Here is a 22,954-nt window from a genome sequence, read left to right on the forward strand (position 1 = left end):
AGATGGTTTATTGACCACAGAGAGGCACAGGGATACATATGACATGTAAAAACACCAGTCCAGACAATCCATGCCTGGAAGCCCCTGAAAAGCAACCAGCAAATAAAAAGCTCTATTCCCACTATTCAGAGGCCTGGCAATGGATTTTGAGCTGCTTAACAGGTTGTTCAAGGGTGTAACTATTTACTAATACTCCAACTGAGAAGCTCCAGTGTAGGCATAAAACCAAAAATACACAGAATTGTGTGCAGTCTTGTAATTCTGGGCATAAACCCTACTCAGTGTGAATGTTTTCCACACCAGTTTAACTACATCACTCTGCAGCAATATGTTGTCATTTGTAATATGGCACATACAAAGGCTTGTACAGGAAGATACAGCAAAATTTTAACTAAGTATTTTTTCTCTTGAATCTTAAGATTTATTTTAGGCATTTGATAAATAAAAAAAAGCAGTTCAAATACAGTTTCATTTCTTTGTTTCTATTAACAATTAAATCTGTCAAGCATCTTGCAGGTAATCAGAAATTTATTTTTTCATACTGCCTGCTTTCTGAAGTGTAATCAGGATGTGCTCTGTGATCCCCAGACCCTCTGAACAACTGCAGAAATAGCAGGGTACTAATATCGCTAAGGTTAGGAGACCAGAAAAACAAAAACACACACTACAAATTATTTCAAATCCTCTATTTTTTGAGCTTTTTTCTGACAAGTAATTAAGCAGCCCTTTTTGTTCTGCTTAGTCTAAACCATGAAGCAGGCACTTAGAGAAAAATTGGAGAAGATAACCAATGTCATGAAGACTAGCAAGCGTCTCTGCTTCAGGGAGAAAAACAGGCAAAACTTTCAAAATCTTGTGACTTCTACAGTGGGAACTGATTTATAAAGCCACCATAAATAAAGGCTGCACTTAAATTTTGAGAATTAGTAGCAATTGCTGTAAGCAGCCTGACCTCCATCAGTACCTGAAGTTCACTTCAAGGCACACCAGCATCAACCACTTGAGCGTCCATCAGCAAATAATGTTTGTCTTGAAGACCTCTCCTACGGAGACAGGCTGAGAGGGTTTGGGGCTGTTCAGCCTGTAAAGAGGATGCTCTGGAGAGACCTTACTGCTCACTTTTTATACATACTGAGGACTTTAAAGAAAAATTCAGAGGCTTTTTATTTATTGTGACAGGTTATGGCTCTAAAATATAGGAGAGTAGATTTAGACTACATAATATTTAATAAAGAAATTCTTCACTCTGAAGGTGGTAGAAGCACAGGCAGCCCAGTGAAGCTGTGGATGTCCCATCCCTAGAACTGTCCAAGGCCAGCTTGGATAGGGCTTTGAGCAACATGGTCTAGTTAGTGCAAGGTGTGCCTGCCTATGACACAGGGGCTAGACTAGATGATCTTCAAAGGCCTCTTCCAACCCCAACCATTCCAAGGCTGGACCAAGCTCCCTCTCAGAACAGGTATCTCCTGTGAAGGCTGTGGCTCACCACCAACACAAAGCCCACTTTTCTGGCATGCTAATCCTGTGGTTCTCATTAGGAGACCATTAGTAAAGCCCAGGCAGAGGAGACTGATTTGACAGCCCCATAAATTACTCAGATGCTGCACTCAGTCTCATTAAGAGCATGACATACCACTTCACCATGCACAGAACCACTGACTCCAAAGTGTATTTCTACATGCAGTTCACCAAAGGCCTGGGTTTTGGACAGCACTTCAAAACATGCTCTCCCAACTTACCCAGGAGGCTCAGGGGAAACAGTAACTGACTTGCCCACAGTCTGTGATGATTGTTTACCTCAGCTGTCCTCAAATATGACCATGCACTTTTGAATAAACTGACAAATTTCACAATGTTATTTGACCAGCTATCTTTTTCACATTTTTGGCTCAACTTGAAGAGGTGGGAGAATAACCCCAGAGGTCTGTAGCGTGCTTACCAACTGCACTCAAAGTCAGTCTTCATTATTTCCCCCTTTCAGCTGCAGTAAATATTTCTCACAAAAACACACTACTTCACACCTAATATGGTGCTTTTCTTTCTCCATTCTTTTTCTTCCTCTTTCCTCACATAGTTTCCTGGTTTTTGTTCCCCCTTTAAGAAGCATATTGTACCTACAACATAATGCATCTGAAAATAATAATCCCTCCTCTGTCTTCCCCCATGAGAGACTACTTTTAAATAAGGCTTAACTAATTTTTTTTTCTTTGTAAATCATCTACTCCAATATGTAAAATGGGGAAAACCTTAAACTGCTGACAAGTATTTGATTTCTACAATGCTCTCTCTTTTAAAATACATTAAAATTAAATGTTGAGCTAATAAACAAATCCTTTTTTTCCCCCAACAGATATCAAGGCCTGTTTCCCAAATGAATCTGACACCAACCACCACTGTAATTTTTAAGAGAATTATTAGTGACACAGAAAATGTAGGAGAGGAGAGACACATGTCACCATGTACTGCTGTAAGTGCATCAAAGTCCTTGCCAGCTTTTTCAGATGGCAGAATCTCAGGCTACGAGGGATAACCAGGAGCAAGTTTGGGCAGGGGAAGGCACAGGCACAGACAAGGAGTGCAACTGACAGTGCTTACACAGTGGCAGCAGCACCAGCTGGAAGGGAAGGAACCTTCTGGCATCCACGCAGGGGCTTCAGAGGAAGGCATTTCCAAGCAAGGACAAGGCGCCAAATTTTAAATGCACGGCACAGCACCTTGCCTAAAACCACCTCTGCAGGAACGAGCAAGCTTTATTCTCTTGCTCTCTCTTTACCTCAAAATAGCATACTCACTCAGTACTTCTTTCTTCCTACATCCAAACCTGATGACTTCTCAATATGCCTACTGAGAGAAAAAAAGAACAGAAAACATGGAGAGCTTTCTTTTTTTTCTTTTTCAGAGGCCTACCTTTCCCTTTTTGAAAAAGAAGGAACCATGAAAAAGAAAATCAAAGCCAATACAGGCACTTTCTGCATGATCCACTGTATCAAGCATTCCCAGGCTCGCTTTTACAGGGCTTGCAATGTCCTAGATCCCTCATGCTCAAATCCCTTTTAATAACAAGTAACATTAATCTATGACGCTACCCCACTTTTAGAGATAAAATTGAGACCTAGTTTGTTTCCCTTCTGATGTGCAATAAAACAGAATATGAAAGTAAACTTCCAGGACTGACATAAATAACTTGGGCATCAACATCCCAGCTCTTCCTCTTTGCCATTCAAAGAGAGAGTGCTCAGTCTCACTTCCAAGTAAGCTCCAGTCAGTTTACAATCAATGAAAAACACATCTAACCCAGCATCACTTCTCTAAAGAACTGAAAGTGTTTTGTGAAAATGTTAGAATAAAGACTTTTTGGAAGTAATTTTTACTGAAGAAAGAAACATTTGGATGTCACCCTTCAAAAATGTGAAACTGTAGAATAAAGAATGGGTTTAATGCAAAAATGTTCTTGAAGACAGTTTTCTGAAAGGTTGCTGGAAAGTAACAGAAACACTCCAAGACAAGTAGTCTGTTCTGTGAAAGGAAGATGAGCCATTTCTAGGCTACACCAGGTCTTTCAAAGATGAAGTACAGCACAGTTACACTGCACCAGCTGATTCTCAGTTTCTGACTTCCCCTGTCATCCAGAGCAAACTTTTTACAGTACAGTGGACCCAGCCTGTTTCCTATGATCTCTCCACAAATAATTCCATCAGATGAGATTACCCTCCAAAAGTCTAGCTGACTAGCCATTATCAGCTCATATTTCTCCAGATGTTTTGTGATCTCATCCTTTCTTAATGTCTCTAGCATCTTGCCTACCACCAAGGTCAGATTTATTAGTTGACAATTTCCTGGTTCCTCCCCAGTCCCCTTTTCCCAGAACAGGACAAGCAAAATGAAAGCAACCAAGAGCTAGAATTGCAAAACTATTGCCCCTTGTGTTGAAAAAGAGACACACAAGGAAAACCACAAACTGACACAGCTTATCTTTTGTTTCCAACAAGAAGAGCAACAGATTTCCCTATAAACCCAACCCTTCAGTTCTAGAAACAGGATCACCTTCTTTCCCTCTGTCACAACTTCCCCACTCCATTCTTCGTTCAGCCCCACTGTGTTTTTTGTTCAGCCCCTGTCTTGTTTCTTACCTTTCCATTCCCCCCAGCTTTTTCCTCTGAAGCAGCTGTGCCCTCTATAGCTGGCATCTTCAGAGTTCAGATGACTCTTAGGATCCTTTGCATCAAGTGCCACAGCCATTCTTTGAAATACCATGAAAGGCAGACGATCCTTGAACTAATCTGAACCTCAAAGGTTCTGACTACACAGGTCACCAAGACAGTGCATCACTACATCCCAGGGACAGACAGAAGCCAAGGTAAGAACAAAAAAACACCCCAACATAAAACATACACGCACACACACAGAAAAAGAGGTAGGGAACATGGTGAGAACAGAAAAGAGAGAAGAAAGAAGAGGTGAAGAAAAACAGCAACACCAGAGACTCCCTGGCTTAAAAATTTATCTGGTCATGTCTTGTAAAATCCTTTTTTGATTCACACTAACAGAATACTGAAAGTATGAACCTGCGCTCCAAATAACAAAGGTAAAGTTCACCATCTGTGCTATTCTGCTAGGGCAAGTTAAAAGAGCAACAATCAGCATTTTAGTCCTGGTTTACACACAAATCTTGCATCCACTTTATGCAATGAAGTTATAGCAAGAAAAATCACAATGGGCCACTTGTTATTTATTAGGTTGTCTGTATCACTCCATTCATTACAGAAATAATTCTTTAACCAAAAGAAAAAAAAGTTATTACATCCAGAAGTGGAGGAGGTATCCTATGTATTATTTCTCATTTTAGGGCCTCTATTAGGTTTGATCAGCTTGTAAGCTACAGACTCCATCAGTCAAATAGTTTTACCTGACTGAAGTCCATAAAAATTGGCATTTGGAGGACATGTTATGATTTTCATAGTTAAAATTACTATGTGGTGTTAATATGCTATTTAAAAACAAAACAGCTGTGCATTTCCTGCTAAATATTAATGAATATACAGGTCTCTCCAGTCCCTTATAATTGCTTCAGATTTCTCAGACTGAGAAATGGAGATTTTTCAATTTCCTTTTTCAAATGTCAGGGTGTATTTTTCCCTCCTCCTCTTTCCCTGCCTCCAAAAGACTCCCTTTTTTCATACAAGTTTATGCCCTAATAAGAAAACCGGACATACTAGGGAGGACAGAGATGACAGAGTATCAAAACACACAATCCCCTCTTTGTTAGCCATGCAGAAAGACTTAAAAAAAAAAAAAAAAAAAAAAAAAACCAGGATGAAGACTGAAAACAATAGAAGGACCTTTATAAACAGGGACCAGTGCAGAAAGATGTAAGAAATCCAATGAGATCTTTAAAATGGATCAGTAAAGCAAGTAAAATACACTTGGGTATACCTCTGTTCTCCAAAAAGTTCCCCACACACAACCAAAATTAAGGATCCTCATGACATACATTCAGAAAGCCTATAATCTCAGAGCTCAACAAGCAGCAATTTGGGCAGATAATTTTCTCCTTCTCTCCTCATATTCAATCACAATTATAGCACCTCTGCATCGAACCATTTCCCCCATCCTTTCCTTTCCCACTAAACAAAACGTTCAGCATCACACAAGCAGGGACTGCACACCCTGGATGTACACACACAGGCTGGATGCACAAACACAAGCCTGAGATCCTTCACACCTCCCACCTGTGTGCTGGAACAGTCCAGCCATGCAGGTATACAAAGGGTGGTCACAAGAGTCTGTCCTTGCTGGTATTTGAGTAACAGCACCAAGCACTGTTAATGGAGAAAGGGATGGGGAGGGGAAAGTTCATTCACAAATTCTTTTATTTCTGCCTGGTTGAGGTTAGACATGTCATGGACACAACTGGCCCCAGCACAAACAAACATCTGCAATACTGGAAGTGGAGCTTCCTTCAGTGACTGACTTAGAGAACTGCCAAGAACTCTCGGTCAGGCAGCAATGTTTAATTTCATTTCTCCATTTGTATTTTTAATCTTTGAAACAAAAACATAAATGTAAAGCATGCTGACAGAAGAAAACAACTACACAGCTTTAGAAAGCCCTGCTACTTCCCTGCCAGGCCGAAACACCTGCTCCTGCTAATGATGGCTTTATGCTTACTTACACCTGCCATCCAGAAGGGCTCCAGAGCACTTTGCAGCCTGATTTATACATACACAAATCATTAAAACCACCAAAATTAAGCCACTGCTGGGGTGAGATGTGGCAACTGTTTAACTGCACCCAGCCACGCTGTTCAACTGCTCAGGACAGGAACTGTAAGAGACACCAAATCCAACCAAAGCTATGAGGAACGTTAGGCTGAGAGAACATCATTGCCTAATCTGGATTTTAGCCAGTCACTAACATATTTGCATGTGGAAAACCCTAGGATCTTTAAAGTGCACATGCAGTGCAACATTTGGTTTTATAAATAATCTAAAATACTACATATATATACACACACATGTATATACACACCTGTATATGTGTGTGTATACACACACACACACACACACACACACACACATATATATATATATATGTTTCTTGTATCTGAAATCCCCCCTTTAGCAGTCCCTCCCTGCACTAATTATTGTTTATGCCTTGACTTCAGAAGCTCACCATATCAGACATCAGTTTTGGAAACATCCTGTGGCTGAAGCACTTAATCTAGCAGAGCCAGCAAACTGATAGTGTCTGGTAATAAATGTAGATTATTAAAAAAAAAAAGAAGCTTAACAAAACACATGCATACACAGAGTGGATAAGTTACTCCCCAGCAAAGACAGAGCCAAATGAACTGAATTTGTCAACCTATCCCTGAACAGCTACAAAAACCAAGAGATTCCCAGGGCTGACACCAGCAGGCTGAAGAGAAAATAGAGCATTGCTTTCTAAAAACCTCTCATGAGGACAACGCCAAATTAACAGCTGCAAAGCCAATGGATTGGAATGAAATAGGTGTCATTGCACATACCAAGAGGGCAGAAGAACATTGGGAAACAGGTTAAAAAGATTAGGAAACCTGGCATCCAAAAAATGCCAAGGTCCGTTTAACAGTTTAGGAGTTCGGGCACAAATTTGCAGCATCAAATATGAGGAACATGCAGAGTAACATTTTGAAAATTGGAATGTGCTCAGCATGTAATCTCATCATAATATTATCAGCAATCCATCAGAGATAATAATCTGTTTCTCTAAGGCAATTTTAAAACAACAAAAAAAATCAGGAGATCTGGGCATCTTTTACTAAGACCTCCTCCAGAGGTCTCCTTACTTGAAAGTAGCTTTATCATAATCCTAGAAACAACAAAAATTCAGTTCATAAAACTAAACACAGACAAACCTGAAATACAACATGATCGTTTAAAAGTTTCAGACACATGTGCCTCTGAATCATCCTGACAATGCCTTTTCCATACTGTTTAAAATAAATGTTTCTCCCTCAGACTTTTGTGCAGTGCTCCTCAAAATAACAAATTTTTTTTTAAAAATTACAGGTTAAGTGTAGGAAGAACTGCAACAACAGATGATTAAAAACCCCCAGCCTGAAAACATTGTTTAAAACAAACAAAAAAAAATCTCCGATTTGAAGAGTTTCTAGATTCATAAACGGGAATTGGAAGTATAATTCTGGGTTTCTTTCTTCTATTTAATCCAAACACAGAATAGTTCTCAAATACTTTGTCAGATCAAAGCAGCTTGGGTACACCAGAATTACTGAATGAGCTAGTTAAGCTAATGAGTGCAAAGGTGTTTCCAACTGAAATAAACCGGAACAAAAAAAAATCCCACACACCCCCCTAAAAAAGCTTCAACAAAACATTTGTACATCAAGCATCAATCTGCTGAACTACACTGCATATCCAATTGTTAGAAATATACACTTCCACCCTCTTAAATACACATTATCAACATGTTTTCTAAATTCCTAGATATTTCTTATTGTTGTTGAAGAACCACCACCCTTTACCAAGGTTATGATAATGCATTTCAAATTTCTTCCATAAATAATTATGTTATACCTTTGCACCTTCAGGCAAGTTGTTGCAAACCCTCTAGAAAAATCCTGAGTCTGCAGAACCATGTAAGTTTCCCTACTGCTGGAGCACACAGATTCTGGTTTTGGTCCAAAAAAATGACACTATCATGGAAAGTACCTAACACTGCTCTCTCCTTTCCAAGAAACAATAGTAGAGTACAAAGACACAGGTAATACCCAATAGGATCAATGCTTGAAAATGAACACCTCCCCAGAAAAACCAAACCCACTGTTTTGGAAAGAAAAGAAGGCAAAAAGCCTAACCATACACGTGACTGTCTTATTAGTTTTGCCACTCTGTCAAGAATAAAGACTTTTTATAAAAATCAAATGTCGTTCATGGTACAACCAAAATGCACAGAGTGCAGAAACTCAAGGCTATTCTTCCTGTCCAGGACACTGGTACTCAGAGCAGTTCAGACACACACAGAATAGCACATTTTCTAGCAAGTCTCTGCAAGAGCACAGAATTGCTCATAAAATACAGGCATATTTTTCACCGTTCAAAAATATCCATCTTAATTCTCCCTTCTAGCACAAAAAGGAAAGCTACAGACCTACACAAAAACCAAAATTATTTACTACAGTTTAACCCCTAACACTCTAAGTAGTACCTCTTTCACTTGCTACCTTTATCATTTTCAAAGCAGTTGACACCAATTTTTGGTGAACACATGCACACACACAAAAGAAAAACCCTTACACATGGATTTTCTAAAGCTTGAAAAAAAGTCAGGCACACTCCCTATGTGCTGTTTCCCACTAGGATGAACAGGAAAATTATGGATTATTTGAGGACATGCTGCTAAACACCAGATTAGAGAGGGATGGAGTCGTTTCACTGTCCAGAAGGGAAGAGTCACTTACCTCGTTTGTGAAGCCAGCCTTCCTTCACTATCGCTACTTCATTCATAATGGCAGGAATGTCTCTTGAAAACCAGTTTATGGCAAAAGATCACTCAGCTGAAATTCCTGAACTCCAGCAGAAGGCTCCACAACAGGGACGAGGGTTTTCTCCTCCGTTTTCCTCCCTTCCAGCTATTTCTAAAAGGATCAAAAGAAGAGTACACCATCATTTCAAAGCACCTTGCAGATGTGCAACTACGTATACAACAGGGAGTAGTTTTCATTGCTGCATTGCTGGTTTGGGATTTTTCTGTTCTATTATTATTACAAATCTTAAGCAAGGGCTTAGCTCTCCACAAGAATTTATCTTGGCAGGTAGAGGTGCCAAAATACAGGCTAGCTAAGGTTCTACTTCTTCACTGAGTAGGGTGATCATGGGCAGACTCACAACACTACCAGGTGTTGTCTGAATTACGGGTGGATCCAAGATCTTACCTAGTAGACCTCCATCTCTGCAACACCACCTCGTTCTTCGCAACAATAAAAATTCTGAAATATCACAAACCCAGTTTTCAATGTTTCCTGGTAAGGAAGACTTCCAGCACATTTCCTGGAAGGTTTCATACAGCCTGATAATAGTCTATTAACCAGCATACAGTGTGTCTTAGAGATAAACCTCTGACAATGAATATTCCTATCCTGCTTCCAATTTTCCTACCTTCAGCATCATCCCCTTAATCCCACTCAGATCTCCTTGGCTCCCCAAAAAGTATCTTCTCTAACTTTGATATTTCTAACTTCTACCTCTCCTAGAGGTATACAAACAACCACAGATAAGCTCACGTACCTTACTCTTATCCCAGCCCTTAGAGCACCCTGATCAACTTTACTGCTTTTCCTTAACTGTGCTGCAGTTTGCTGCTGCCTTTCTCACAATGAAATATCCCAAGCACAACCTGGGACTTTTACCCCTCTGCTTTATGAGACAAAATCCCTCTCTAAATAGCTCAAGATTGCCATTTCTTATTGAAAATGTGCCTTGCTCGTGGCTGACTACCACAGAAACATTCTGTGCCATTTCTCTCCCTCACTGAATGTAATCTCTTCCCAAATGCATTAGCTTTTATAATTTTTCTAAATTGAATCTGATTATTTTTCTCCTTGTGGTACAAATATTCCCTGTTTTTCTTTATTTCTTCTATGCTCTCCGAAGTGTCCATGCTGCCATTCAATTTGGTATTATCTGAGTGATCAAAAAACCTAACTGATGACAAATTCCCAGCAGTAACCAACAAGTTTAATAAAACAAAACCCAGCAGCATTTGTAAACTGCCACCAAATACCCAGCTTTTACTGGAGTCTCTCACCTACCACAGAGACATCCCATTCCCACCTGACAAATATATACCATCTCTGCATGCATCTGGCATGTGTGCATCAATTATCTCAGAGCATTGCAGGTGATAGCCATCCATCAGAAACTAGATTAAAAAGCAACTAATTCCCCATAACTCACTAAGACATAACACTGGATGGAAGAAAACAGGTGGTCAAAATGAATCCAACCTAGAACTGAAACCCCAGCAGGGGCAGAGGGCTTTGTAGTACATCCCAGTGATCTGAAATAGGCAGCGTTCAAAGCACAAAGCTCAAATTTGACCAAGTTCCATCACTGCCAGCAGAAATGGATGGAGAAAGGAGGTCACTTCCCTGACACTCTGCCTACAAACCTACACTGTTTGTTAATGTTCCTCAGCTATTCCAGTTAACAGTTTATGTTGAAGTTCTCATCAGAAACAAGGTGAGTTTGGATTTGTTTTCCAAATTACAAATCTGCAGATCTCACTAGTTAGAATTATCAACTCCACAAAACAGATGTTTGCCTGAAGGAGGAAAGATACACAAAAAATTACACTGGAACAAGTGACATGTAATAATTCCTAATTTCATAAATAAATATGAGAACACTGTATGCTGCAGAATAGAGACCAGTAATCCACAGCTGCCAGAGATACCTTGGAACAAACTCCTTGAGCTCCAGAGCAATTAGGATAGAACCTGACAAACACAGAAGGCTTTTTCTTTTCAAAATGGCAGTGCACAATGCACAACAGCCATGCAAGCTAGACTTGCTTGCTGATGTCAAGAGGAGGCTAGACCTCACTTAGAGGCTTGAGCAATTTGCAAAGTGTTGAACAAAACCCCCAAGATTATCACAGCTTGAGTATGGAAATGCAACACCCAGGTGTGAAAGTTAACGCTTCTAACTTTGTGTCATACAGGGTGCAGGGACTGTGCAATCCTACCTCTGCATCCTGAATTCAGCCATTTACAGGCACTGAGCAATCAATATCCTTTCCAACAACCATACACAAAAACGGAAGCTACAAGACAAACTAGGCTGTAGAAAGGGCAATACTATTATTAAAAACATAAAAAAGCATGAAGGACCAGAATTTTCCAATCTGCAGCTAACTTACTCCAGGTTTGCCTGCATTAACACTTGTCAGGATTACAATTTGGCAGCTTCCTGCTTGTCATCAGCTAAACTGTCATTTAATAATCCAAATCTGAATGATAACAGAGCCAAAAAAAGCAAATCAACAAAGAAATAAAAAGTTCGGAGGGACTATTTTTTCTACTCTTTGTGGTGTCCAAGCAGCTTGGACTGCCTTTTCCCTAACATTTCAACCCAAGAAACATTTCCCACTTGCTACTGAAGGCATGCTCTCAGGGATATGTCTTTACCTGCCCACCTCCTTTCAGGGGAGAGGGGTGGTGAAGGGGGCGGAGAGTTTTGTAAAGAAGCCATGGCACAACAAAGTGGAAAAACATTAAACACTTCCTGACACCAACCTGCATCATGGGTCCCACCTCAGTCCTTCAGTCAGCCATGTCAGAGCACTTACTTCACATGGAGAAACTTAAGCTATTTTTAATTCGCAATGTGAAGAGCTGGGGATCCCTTCTCACTGTCTAACAAGATGTCCATAGGCCCAGTTCCAGCAGCAGCAAACCTGCCCTATCTACTGTATTTTAAAACACACTTTCAAGCTGTGCCTAATACATCTATTTTAGTAAGAGACGTTATTGAAGACAGTGGCAGCAAGCAAGAGTGATTTCTCGGAATAGAAGAGCAAGTTAACTATAGGTCAATGTACTACTGAAGATGTGTAAACCAGAAAAAGTTCCTTTCCATAAAATCCTTAGAGGGGAAAAAGAAAAAAAAAAAAAAAAAAAGAAAAGGAATGATTACAGTCCTCATTTATGGCCATCTAGGAATGGTTCCCAGTGAAGAGAGGGCATCTGAGGTAAGTATGACCTGGCTGCTCCAGTCTGTGTCTGCACAGGACTGAATACTGTCAAAAGCTAAACAACTTGGTCTTTCTCTTAGTCTTCTCTTTGCTTGTTTTTCAACATGCATTTCTGTAATATTTTTTTTAACACTGCAATAGTCCTCACGCAGCTGAAGGGCTGTAAATCATGAACGGCATGACATCAGCATTGTATCAGGGTGACACTGGTTTTGCGTACATATTAATGCCTTAAAGGTTATTAAGTTCTTCATAAATAATGAGATAACTCACTTCTGTAGGCACTGCAGCAATGAAACCTGCTTTAAGGAGTCAGTCAAACCAAGCATCCAACAGAAGGTGGAGCAGGACCACCTTTTCCGTATTTGGGAGAGTCATGTTAGAGCTCCTTCTCTCATTCTCTTCCATACATTATCCTCACCTTCTTTTTTCTCTGAGAAAGTAGAAATATTAATCTGAATTTCCTGTCTTCTTTTCAATGGAAAGTTTTATATTTGTTTCCACTCACACCCTAGAGCAGATCAGGAAGAAAAGGAAGTCTTCCATTAAGCTGAAGCTTAAGCTTATGGGGTGCAGGAGCACCCACGGTAATCACCTCATCTTCGTGAGGTAGAGTAAGCAAGGGACTAAAAGGAGACTGACCCACCAGCCTCAGTCCTGGCACGTCAGACTGTGTTTGGGCTGCACTCATTAGCCCAGATCAGAAAGCAGATTACAAAAAAGCATTCCCCTGGGCTAACACTTTGCCTTGTCACACAACCAGTTACCGATGCCCACTGCCCTGGTGTGGCACAGTCCTGATTCTCCCAGAACACTCTGAGCCCAAATGTACATCCTTACATGTTCTCACAACATACAGCAACAGGACCAGGCAAAACAGGATCCAGCTGCCCAAGTTTGCCTACTGTGGCCACATGACACTGCCATGAGAGCAGATGAGGTACACGGGAGCTGGACTGGGCCAGGGCAGTGCATTCAGGCCCATTACATGGGATGCCACGAGCAACCTACGCTCTCTTCCCAGTGCAAGCTCCCAGCTGACAGCCAACTGCACCAAAACAGCACAGACACAACAAAGTTGGGCTCCAGCCAACGTTTCAAGTGGAGCGTACAGATAGATGTTCCCACCAGGCTTTGACCAGTGAAGTACATCTCCTGCCTTACGCAAATCCTGCCCTGGCTGTTTCACGGGAGCAGCAGTGACTCCAATGTGCTCAAGGCCCTCTGAGCCTGCAGCAGCTTCGCACCATGACCCAGTTACCAAATCTGGGCAGACAGCTTTCAAGGAAGCTTAGAAGGACCAGGTTGTGCCACCATCTTAGCTTCCCTTACAAAAAGGCATTGTGGGCCACGACTTAGGTGTGGCCACCAGTATTTGCTACTATGTGCTCTGTGTGTCCGATGACACCACATCTCTACTGGAATTTCTATAGCAGCAAGTGCAGCATATCACAAGGTTCACAAAGGATTCTCAGATACTAAGTTTTGGGGAAAATGGCAACTGGAAAACAAAAATCTCTACAGCCACAACCCCCCCTCCCCCTTTTTTTTTTTTTTTCCCAATCTATTAGCCTAATCTAGGTTTAAAAAACTGTAATTTGAAATATTTGTGCTCTCCTGCCTCTGATCAATAGACAGGAGGTTAATGCTGTTCAGGTGAGGGGCCACAGTTACGACATCCAACTGTCCATGCTGCAAACACAACAACAGTTTGATAGGACAAACTAAGCTACCTATTTCAAAACTGAGTGATGGCAGAAAAGTGACTTCTTCATAAGCCCCTCTGCAGCCCAGACAAAATCTTCTTTATGTTCCCAAACAAGAACAAGTCTTTTTACAGTTTACGCTCATATAATTTAAGAATTGTGCTGCTCGGAACTTTGCTACCAACCTGAGATATATTTAATCAAATTCCATTTTAAAGTATTTGCAAATGAAGTTTTGTTCAGTCCCCAAAGAAATCAAGACAGTTGTGAAACTATTCAATTGTTAATGTAATCACTTACAGAACATTTTTATAAGACCGTAAGTGAATACTGGAGCTGAAAGTGACTTGTGGACACTGGATCAATTCTTAAATTTGATTTACCACTACTGCACACCAAAAACAGTTCTATAAACATCACACACAACACAAACCCTACTATTTAAAAAAAAAAAAATTAAAGGCAGTCCCACAGTGTCTTTAAATCTGCTAACTCAGACAAATGTTGTGGCTGTCACCATGAAACTAACTACTACATGAAAGTAATTACTAGTCATGCAGTATGTCAAATTTATTTACCTGCAAACAAATACTCTTGAGCATTAAGTGTTAGTAACTCCCTTTTATAACTGTATTTTGAAATGTACATCCCTCCTGTGGTATAAATAAAACAAACAAGAGAAAATCATGGATTTGCTTCTTACATGAGGCAGGAAAACAAACCAAAACAGTAAAATATTTCCCACAGGGGTGGCCGGGGGCACACACCACCAATAAGGTGCAAGATGTACCTTCATCAGTAGCGTCCTGTCAGTAAAATAAATTGAAAGTACCAGAACGTTTATATGCTTGATTATGTGTTTTACAAAGAAACAGACACAAGTCCTACAAGTCTCTAAGAACATTTCGGCAACTGCTTCACCTGGGGGAGCGGGGGGGGGATTCTGCAGACAGCTCCCTAGACCTCTGCAAAACACGACTGCAAAAAAAAAAAAAAAAAAAGGAAAGGGAAAAAAAAAAGAAAAAAAAAAATCAAGTCCACAAGCACTGCACAGCCACCTACCCACGCGAAATGCCCACGGAGGGAATCACACCCCCGTCGGCAAACACTCCGTGGTCCGCAAAGCGGAGCTGGGCTGAACAACGCGGCCGCAGAAGACAAGGGGAGAAAATGGGGGCGGGGGAGGTGGGAAAATGGGGGGCCCTCGGCTACTTTGCCCGCCGCTGTTTCAGAAATATCACAAGCCACCTCCCAGCCGCCCCCACCGCCGTCTCCCCGGGGGATGCTCGCTCAGGGGCCGGGGCGGGGGCAGGCCCGAGGGGAGACCCCCGCCCCGCCGCCCTCTCACCCATCGCATCCCCGGGGAGCCAACAGCTTCCTGTCCGCTCCGGGCCCGCCTGCAGGACGAACCGACCGGCCGGGGCCGCCTGCCTCCCGGGCCTCCTCGCCCCCCACTCCGCCTGGCCGTGCCCGGGGGCCGGCGGGGCAGCCCACGCCCGGGGAAGGCGAAGGGAGAGCGGCCGCCCCCTTTCCCGGCCCTTCCCTTCCCTCCCGGCCCCGCACAATGCGGCCGCGCCGAGCAGGCCCCGGCCCCGGCGCTTCCTTCCCCCAGCCCTTCCCAGCCGGGGAGCGGGTCACTTACATGGCTGGAGCCCGAGGAGGAGGCGGCGGCGGCGGCAGGGGAAGGGAGCTGGGGAGGGAGTCAGGGGAAGGGGAGGGAAGGGGGGAGCGAGCCAGCGAGCGAGCGGGGGAAGGGGGCGGCCGGCGAGGCGGGCGGGCTCTGCGGCGGGCGCCGAGCGAAGGCCTCACTGGGCTCCCGGCAGCCGCCGCCTCCTCCTCACCATCCCCGGGCGGCGGGGCGGCTCCTCCTCCCCCTCTCGTAGGCGCTCGGCCCGTGGGGCTCGCACACCCGCTCCGGCTGCCGGCTCGCCTTCCCCGCCGCTCCGCCCTGCGAGGCCGCCCCTCGCCTCGCTCCGCCGCCGCCTCCCCCCGCACCCCCGGGCCGCGCTCCCGCCGCCCGCGCCGGGCTCGTCCGGCACGCGTCTCCGCGGCGCTCGCTCGCTCACACCCTCCGCGGAGCCGCCGCCGGGTCCCGCCGCCGCTTCCCGCCCGTGCCGAGGAGACGCCTCGCTCCGCTCCGCGCCGCTCCCCGGACGCGGTTCGTGGCCTCGCCACCCTCCGAGCTCCCACAGCGCGGCGGAGCAGCGCCCGCCAGCCCGGCCCCCTCCGCCCACCCGCCGGCCCGGCCCCAGGCCCCGGGGGCGGCGTTTCCTGGCCCCGGGCGGCCCGGTGTCCCCCCTTTCCCCGGCCCGGGCCTGGACCAGAGCGCTGGGGACGCTGTGCCCCGGGAGGCGAGGGATGTGGCCTGTCCTGACTCGGCCTGTGAACCGGCTGCCTGGAGCATGGACAATTTCACAGAATCAGTTAGGTTGGAAAAGGCAGGTCATCGAGTCCAACGTATAACCGAACACCAGTATGTCAACTAGATATGGCACTAAGTGCCACATCCAGTCGTTCCTTAAACACCTCCAGGGACAGTCACTCCACCACCTCCCATTGAAATGGGCAGCCCATTCCAATGTCAAAACACCCTTCCTTGTGAAGAATTTCTTGCTAATGTCCAACCTAAACCTTTCTCGCTGCAATGTAAGACTATATTCTCTGGTCCTGTCACTGATTGCCTGAAAAGAGAGACTGAGCTCCACCTGGCTACACCCTCCTCTCAGGGAGTTCTAGAGAATTGTAAGATCCCCTTGAGCCTCTTTTTTTTTCCAGGCTAAACCACCCTCAGTGCCTTCAGCTGTTCCTTGAAAGACTTGTTCTCCAGCCCCTTAATCCACCAGATTAGTGCCCTTCTCTGGACAAAGGGCAACCCCAAAAAAGAGGGACCCTGCCCCACATAGGTGAGAGGCTTAGGCAGCCCTAGCATTTCAGACCCAAGGGAGGGTCAGGCTCCTTTAAACCTCTTGGGATGCTTCCAGCAAGCTCCCCCAAAGACATGGGGTGCTTCTCTGCCCTCAGAGTTTTCCCTTACACTCCCATAAAATACCAGATAACTAACGAGGTACCACAGTACGTTGGAGGATGCTCCAATATCCCTTTCCACATTGGACAGGCTGAATTAAGGAATTACCCTTGGAGGGGCTGGGGTAGTGATTCTGGATGTTGCACTCAAGGCCTTCCTGCTTTCACAGTAGGAATGGCTCAAAACATGACAAATTGCTCCAACTATTGCTTACAGCATGGCAATATTTTTGGTAAGGTTTTTGAGAGCCATTCTGCTCTAAAAAACAATGTTGTGGAAACACTAATGACAGATTAATGTTTCTCCACCCTTCCACTATCAAAATTTGTCTTCTTCGGTCATTAAGAGATCTCGCTTATTCTCAAATTGACAGTGCCATAAACATTAACTGGGTTGTAAGAACTGATTGGATTTCTTCAGAAACATACGATCACTGATGATCACATTTCTGCAATCGGAAGCTGGCTGGAATTTGGGAAACAGCACATCTCCCACAGCTTTGCACTGTTGGCAACATAAAAGTGCATAAAACGCATTTACTGCAGTAAAGCTGGGGAATACAGCTCTGCCTTTACAAACCTATTGGATATAATAAGATGCTTTTTTACTACAACATTTTGATGATTGTAAATGTTTACTGAAATTCACTTTCTTCTTCCATTTTGATCAGCTAGGTCTGGCTGATCATGTCCGTCATCAGGGTTCCCAAGCATCAAATGGATTCCTGGATTTGGGGTACACTGGTATGCTAGAGGAGCCAACAATGAGGCAGAGGAGAAATGTTTCACTTTTCTTCATGGAGGGTGAAGAAAGAATAATGTTTCCTTTCCCACCAACATACAGAGCAGTTCCTGCTGGCAGAGCAGCTACACTAGTGTGGGATTTTCTGTGCTTCACCTTTAGGTTTACTGGGGCATATTTCAGCACAGTTTTTAAAATGTACCATTCAGACACTTTAGCAGAGTAAGCAGGCCCTGTGGTACTGGCCCAGTTACCCAGGGCAGAATGGAATGGCTGTGGGAACTCTCTAAGGTGTAAAGGTAATGGAAAGGAAAGATCTGGGGTTGTGATCACATTTTGACCTACTATGCATTACTTACAAAATACTTAGTGTGTATTAAAATGTAGGTAGTCCTTAAAGATGTATTTAAAATTAAATTCATCACCAGTGTGCAAAACTTGGAGGCAACTCAGAGGACATGTATTTTACTTAACAAAAACAAGGACAAAATTAATTTATCAACTAATTTTGAGCCTTCAGGCTGTAGTTACATCTAGAAATAAAGAGTGTGTGTAAGTATAGGAGTTCACTGGCCGTGAGACAGTGGGGGCAGGGGGATCTCTGGTAATAGATCTGATTTCAGGAGAGCTTTCTCACCTTCCTGACAAGCCCTCTCTTGATTGATAAGCTCCCAGGCTGCATGGTGAGCAAGGTCATTAGGACTTCCCCCTGCAAATGAAGCAGCAGTTTAAAAAATAAGATCATAGGGTAAACAGTTTTCTGTCCTGAAGAGAAGAAAATAAACGTCCGTTGTTTGCTAGAAAGGAAGTACAATTAAAAAAAACCCTCCAGATTTCAACATGAACATATTGTTTAGATTTGCCGACTGTTGATTTACCATGATGAAAGACAGGCCCAAACTAGAAAGTTTGGATCCCGATCTGGATCTGACATTCCCCAAATCTGAGGGGGAAGTGTGATTCAGAGTCTGGAGAAAGGGCTTATCTCTCAAACACAGCAAAGTACTGTGGATAAAAATACCCAGGTAAAGTAGGAAGTGCCTGGTCTGCAACAACAAGAGTGACTTTGTATCAACAATGAACAAAAGCAGCTTTTTTTTTCTTTGAGAACAATGAAATCACTCAAGAATTGTTATAAATACAAACAATGTGGGTTTTATCACTCAGCTATCATCAGTGGGATTATAGTCTATAAACCCTAATTTTCAGGGAAGTCCCTAGATTTCCCTGAGCGCTTCCTCAGATTTCACATCTGTTAACTCCAGTTTATTAAGTGCTTCAGGATAAGGTGCATCAACTTGGTATTACATTACCTGAAAATACTGAATGTAGGAGTTAGTGGCAAAGAATGGATGATTTCCAGACAGTGTATTGATACCACGCCAGAAGAGCAGGCACTCCTGTTCCCATCCATTTTGAACACGTATATAGGTAACAATTGATTCAGCATCACTTTTAAAAGTTATTTCTAAATTTTTAAATTATGAAGCTTTGGGTAAAATTATCCAGTCAGGCATAAGAAGAAAGATTAGCATGGTAAGATGAAGTGGAATTACTGAGTTAACCCCCAGTAGAATAAGCTCTATTCCATGATTTAAGTAACGACAGCACCTCTGTGGTCCAACAGTGAATTTGTTCCTCCCTTTTTAAAAGGTGGGCTGTACTCAGACATACTCAGAGGAAAAAACTGTATGGCATCTTATTAGAATTACAGAGCTGGTATCTCAGTCTAGGCAGTATTAGCTTTTAAACAAACAACTCAGGTTTGGTCTCAGAGAAAAATCTAGCTCAATAAAAATAGAAATTAGAAGTTCTTTTCACAGTGCCAAATATAATAAACATAGTTGTGCTTCTAAAACTGAACTAATCCAATGTTTGAAGGTATATTTCTCAATAGCAAAACAATAGCAAGCTCTCTGGAAAAGAACTAATAAATATAGTCATGCTGAAACATTGTGCATTTGCTTTTTAGAAATTCATCTTGAGACTAAATAGATGTGTGAGTGCATCTGTACTTCTCCAATGCTGTCAGCTGAACTGGTAAGGTTGCTGGAGAGCAGCACTGAATGAGGCCTTGCTGCTCTTCCTCATGGCTTTCTAGAAGTCCTGGAACAGGCTGGACAGGAGACCTAGCTTTGGTTTGCTGTTTCTGTTCTGGGATGCTAAAGCTAGACAGCCCTGGGTAGGGGGGTAGTCAATGCTGTTAACTCCAAAGTGAGAGCAGTACAGTGCTCTTCACCAGGAATAATGATAGCCATGACAAGGGGCAAACATGCTGTGGGGAGTTTGATACATAAACAGGAACCCAATTGGTTTGCATAGAAAATGCACTAAATAAAACCAAAATGGCAAATACTCACCTCTGTGCCATACCCCACTGCAGTTGCTTTTGTTGTTACAATAATAACCACAAGTCTCTGTCTGGACTAGGCACCGTTAGGTGCTGTAGGCACATCAGAACACTTGGGCTTTGATGTGAAGGGACTGAAGTCTGCTTCAAACTGCTGCTTTTCCCCCTTCCTTGTGAAGTGACTTGTCATGAATTCTTAGATCAGGAAAGATACCTGAAAAAGCTAAACTCCAATGATCTGTGTGAGACAACATCACGATCTTAACTATAGTCAGATAGGCAAATCCTCTGAGACTGAAATACTGACTTTACAGACACATACTAAAAGAAAAGCAAAAACTTTCAGGTTCCTGTTGAATTCCCAATCCTCACACACCCAGTGCTGATTATGTTCTTCACCTAAAGTTACAGAGCAAAGCACAGTGTGGGCCTATTAACCTGGGGGGCCGTTTCAGTGTTTGATTACCCCTGCAGATCCCCACATACAGATCTCTGTGAAAGGAGCAGCAGCCACTCTGCTGGATGAGGGCACAGGCACAGCAGTGGGTTCTTGGAGCCCTGGTTCTAGCCACATGGATCTCCAGCTGCACAGAGCAGCTCAGTCTTCCTCATGACATTTGCAGTTTCCTAAAGAGCAAGAGTTGCAATCAAGTTTTTAAGATTTTAAGCATTATGGTGACAAGGGGCTTCCCATATCCTTTAAAGTGTATATACCTATGGCATTTATCCAGTGGACTGGCAAGTGTTTTTATCATTTTCATAATAATGCTAGAAGAGAGGGGATTGCTGGTAATTTCTTCAGTGTGTTTTTAATGGCATCTGCATGCACACAACAATCTGCTATGCTTTGAATCACCTGCTCAAAATTATATAGTTTGGAAAATTAAGGGGAGAAGTGACTGTTTCAGCATCAGTCTGGTCTGACATTCTAGCTACTGCAGCCACAAAATTGTGCCTAATGATGTCTTCTGCTTTATTTGTAGTACAAGAAGCAGTCCTGTGAAAGGAAAGTTGCAATAATAACTTTTTATATTATTTTTTTTTTGTTTTAGCATCCTTCTCCTGTGTTTCTTTGATATCTAAGCTTATGCTAGATTTGCCTTCAGTGAAATCACTGAGTTCTCCTTTTCTGCAGGATGTCTTATTGTCACAAAACTTTTGAGTGCTTTTTCTAGCCCTTGGCTACTTCTATACTGGTTTTGTTAGCTGTGCCTGTAGATAGGCTTGTGGCTGCTGGGCTCTTTGGCCAGAGTGAGTTATGTCTCCTGCTCTGAGGGGGATGGGCTCCTCTCCAAGCCCAAACCCTCTTCCTCTGCCCTCAGCCTGAAGTTCCCTGAGAGCAACAAGCTGCAATGCACTTGGTGTGTGTGAGCAGTAGTGGCCCTGGAGGAGTGGAGGATGACCCCATCTCCTAAGGTGTTTCAGGGAAGTGGGGGTGCTTCAGGCTACCTTTAATGGGGTCCCATGGACTATATACCCAGTAGTATAAGGGATGTGGGATCCATATATTTGGGATAACTCTGATGGCCAGAGTTCATGTGAACTGCTCTGCAGGATCACACTGCTTTAGGTTCACGGGAAGGGCACTCAGTTCATGCACTGCCAGACTGGTCTGTGACACAAACCTAACAGCAATAAATCAATGTGATCTGGAGGTCTGCCTCAACAACACAGTCCTGATTCAAGCACGCTCCTGGAGAGTAAGGCATTGAAACCAGAAGTTAAGTAGGTATTAGGGAGAAGTTTAAGAAGATATTAGGAGCAAAAATCAGACACAAGCACTGCAAAATTCAGGGTCAAAACCCCTGCACACACGCTGATGTAACACGTACCTGTTTGGTTTCCCATCCCACCCCTCAACATACTTGGCACATAGCATCAGTTTTCTTGGGCATTGCCTTTCTGCTCAGCTTCCCGTCCCAGCCTTGAGCAGAAGGGCTCATGCATTAGCTGGATCCAAGAGGAGCCTGTGTAAGTCAGGGCTATCCCCCCAGGGCTATGTGGGACAGAACCCACTTCTCCATATGTCCATGTCCTGTGCTGAGGACTATCTCTGCAGGAACTTCTTGGTGCTCATCTTACATACTAACTTTAAAATAACAAAGGCAACCGTGAAAGAAATCAATCTGCTGACTGGCCTTGCAGTCTTCACTGCCCTCAGCCTTGTCATCTGCATTCAGCTGGAGGAGCGACTGCTCCTCAGCCATTTATTCCCTGGCAGCCCAGAGGGAATCAAGCCCACTGTGTTCCTCTGCCGCATCCAGCCTGGCTCTCACACAGCGTTCCCGCTGCAGCCCCGGAGCCTGCCAGGACAGGCTGGCAGTTGTAGGGAATGATGTCACCGAATGGGCAGGGCTTCTTTGCCACCGATAACATCTTAGCAGATGTCCTCCAAACGTGCTCACAGTTCTCCCATTATAGCATCTTTATTTTCCATCTACCTTTCACAGTCCCACCTTTTCAGCTAGAAAACAGGTTACTCTTTGCTAAAGACTGTGTCCAAAACTGGAGAAGAGCTTTGCCAAAGTTGTTTTAAGTGGTTTTGATTTATTCTTGGGCGGAAAAACTTTACATTTCAGTAAAACACCACTACTGAGATACTTAAAAGCATATAGGTACCAGACTATCACTGAAAAAGTTAATGATTTTCCCTCGTTCATTTAACCTTTTCCAAAATAAAGCAAGGGATCAAATAAGTTGCTACCCATTACCAATAATGGTATATTCCCCACAAATCCTGCAGGTTTTACTCCCACCTACTGTGCCTCATCCCTATTTAGAAAATCAGATCTACCCCAGGGTATCCTTCTGGACGTGTAGAGTTCCACTGAAATCAGCAGGGATCTGTTTAAGGACATGCTGGCAGAGAGTATCTGTTAT

At 43.4% G+C, this 22,954-nt stretch overlaps 1 protein-coding gene across 1 annotated transcript in view; it reads right to left on the reverse strand.

Annotated features, from left to right (window-relative positions):
* The window catches only part of AKT1 (AKT serine/threonine kinase 1), a 78,544-nt gene extending 62,806 nt beyond the window's left edge, over positions 1-15,738 (reverse strand). Inside the window, exons 1-2 of the mRNA XM_059850450.1 lie at positions 15,601-15,738; positions 8,960-9,136 (exon numbers count right to left, since the gene is read on the reverse strand). Coding sequence (XP_059706433.1) covers positions 8,960-9,005 — 46 coding nt within the window. The 5' untranslated portion in view covers positions 9,006-9,136; positions 15,601-15,738. The remainder of the gene's footprint in view (positions 1-8,959; positions 9,137-15,600) is intronic.
* Between the last annotated feature and the right edge of the window lie 7,216 nt (positions 15,739-22,954).

This window comes from Haemorhous mexicanus, chromosome 6 (genome assembly GCF_027477595.1).
Source record: "Haemorhous mexicanus isolate bHaeMex1 chromosome 6, bHaeMex1.pri, whole genome shotgun sequence".
In the NCBI taxonomy this organism is placed as follows: Eukaryota; Metazoa; Chordata; class Aves; order Passeriformes; family Fringillidae; genus Haemorhous; species Haemorhous mexicanus.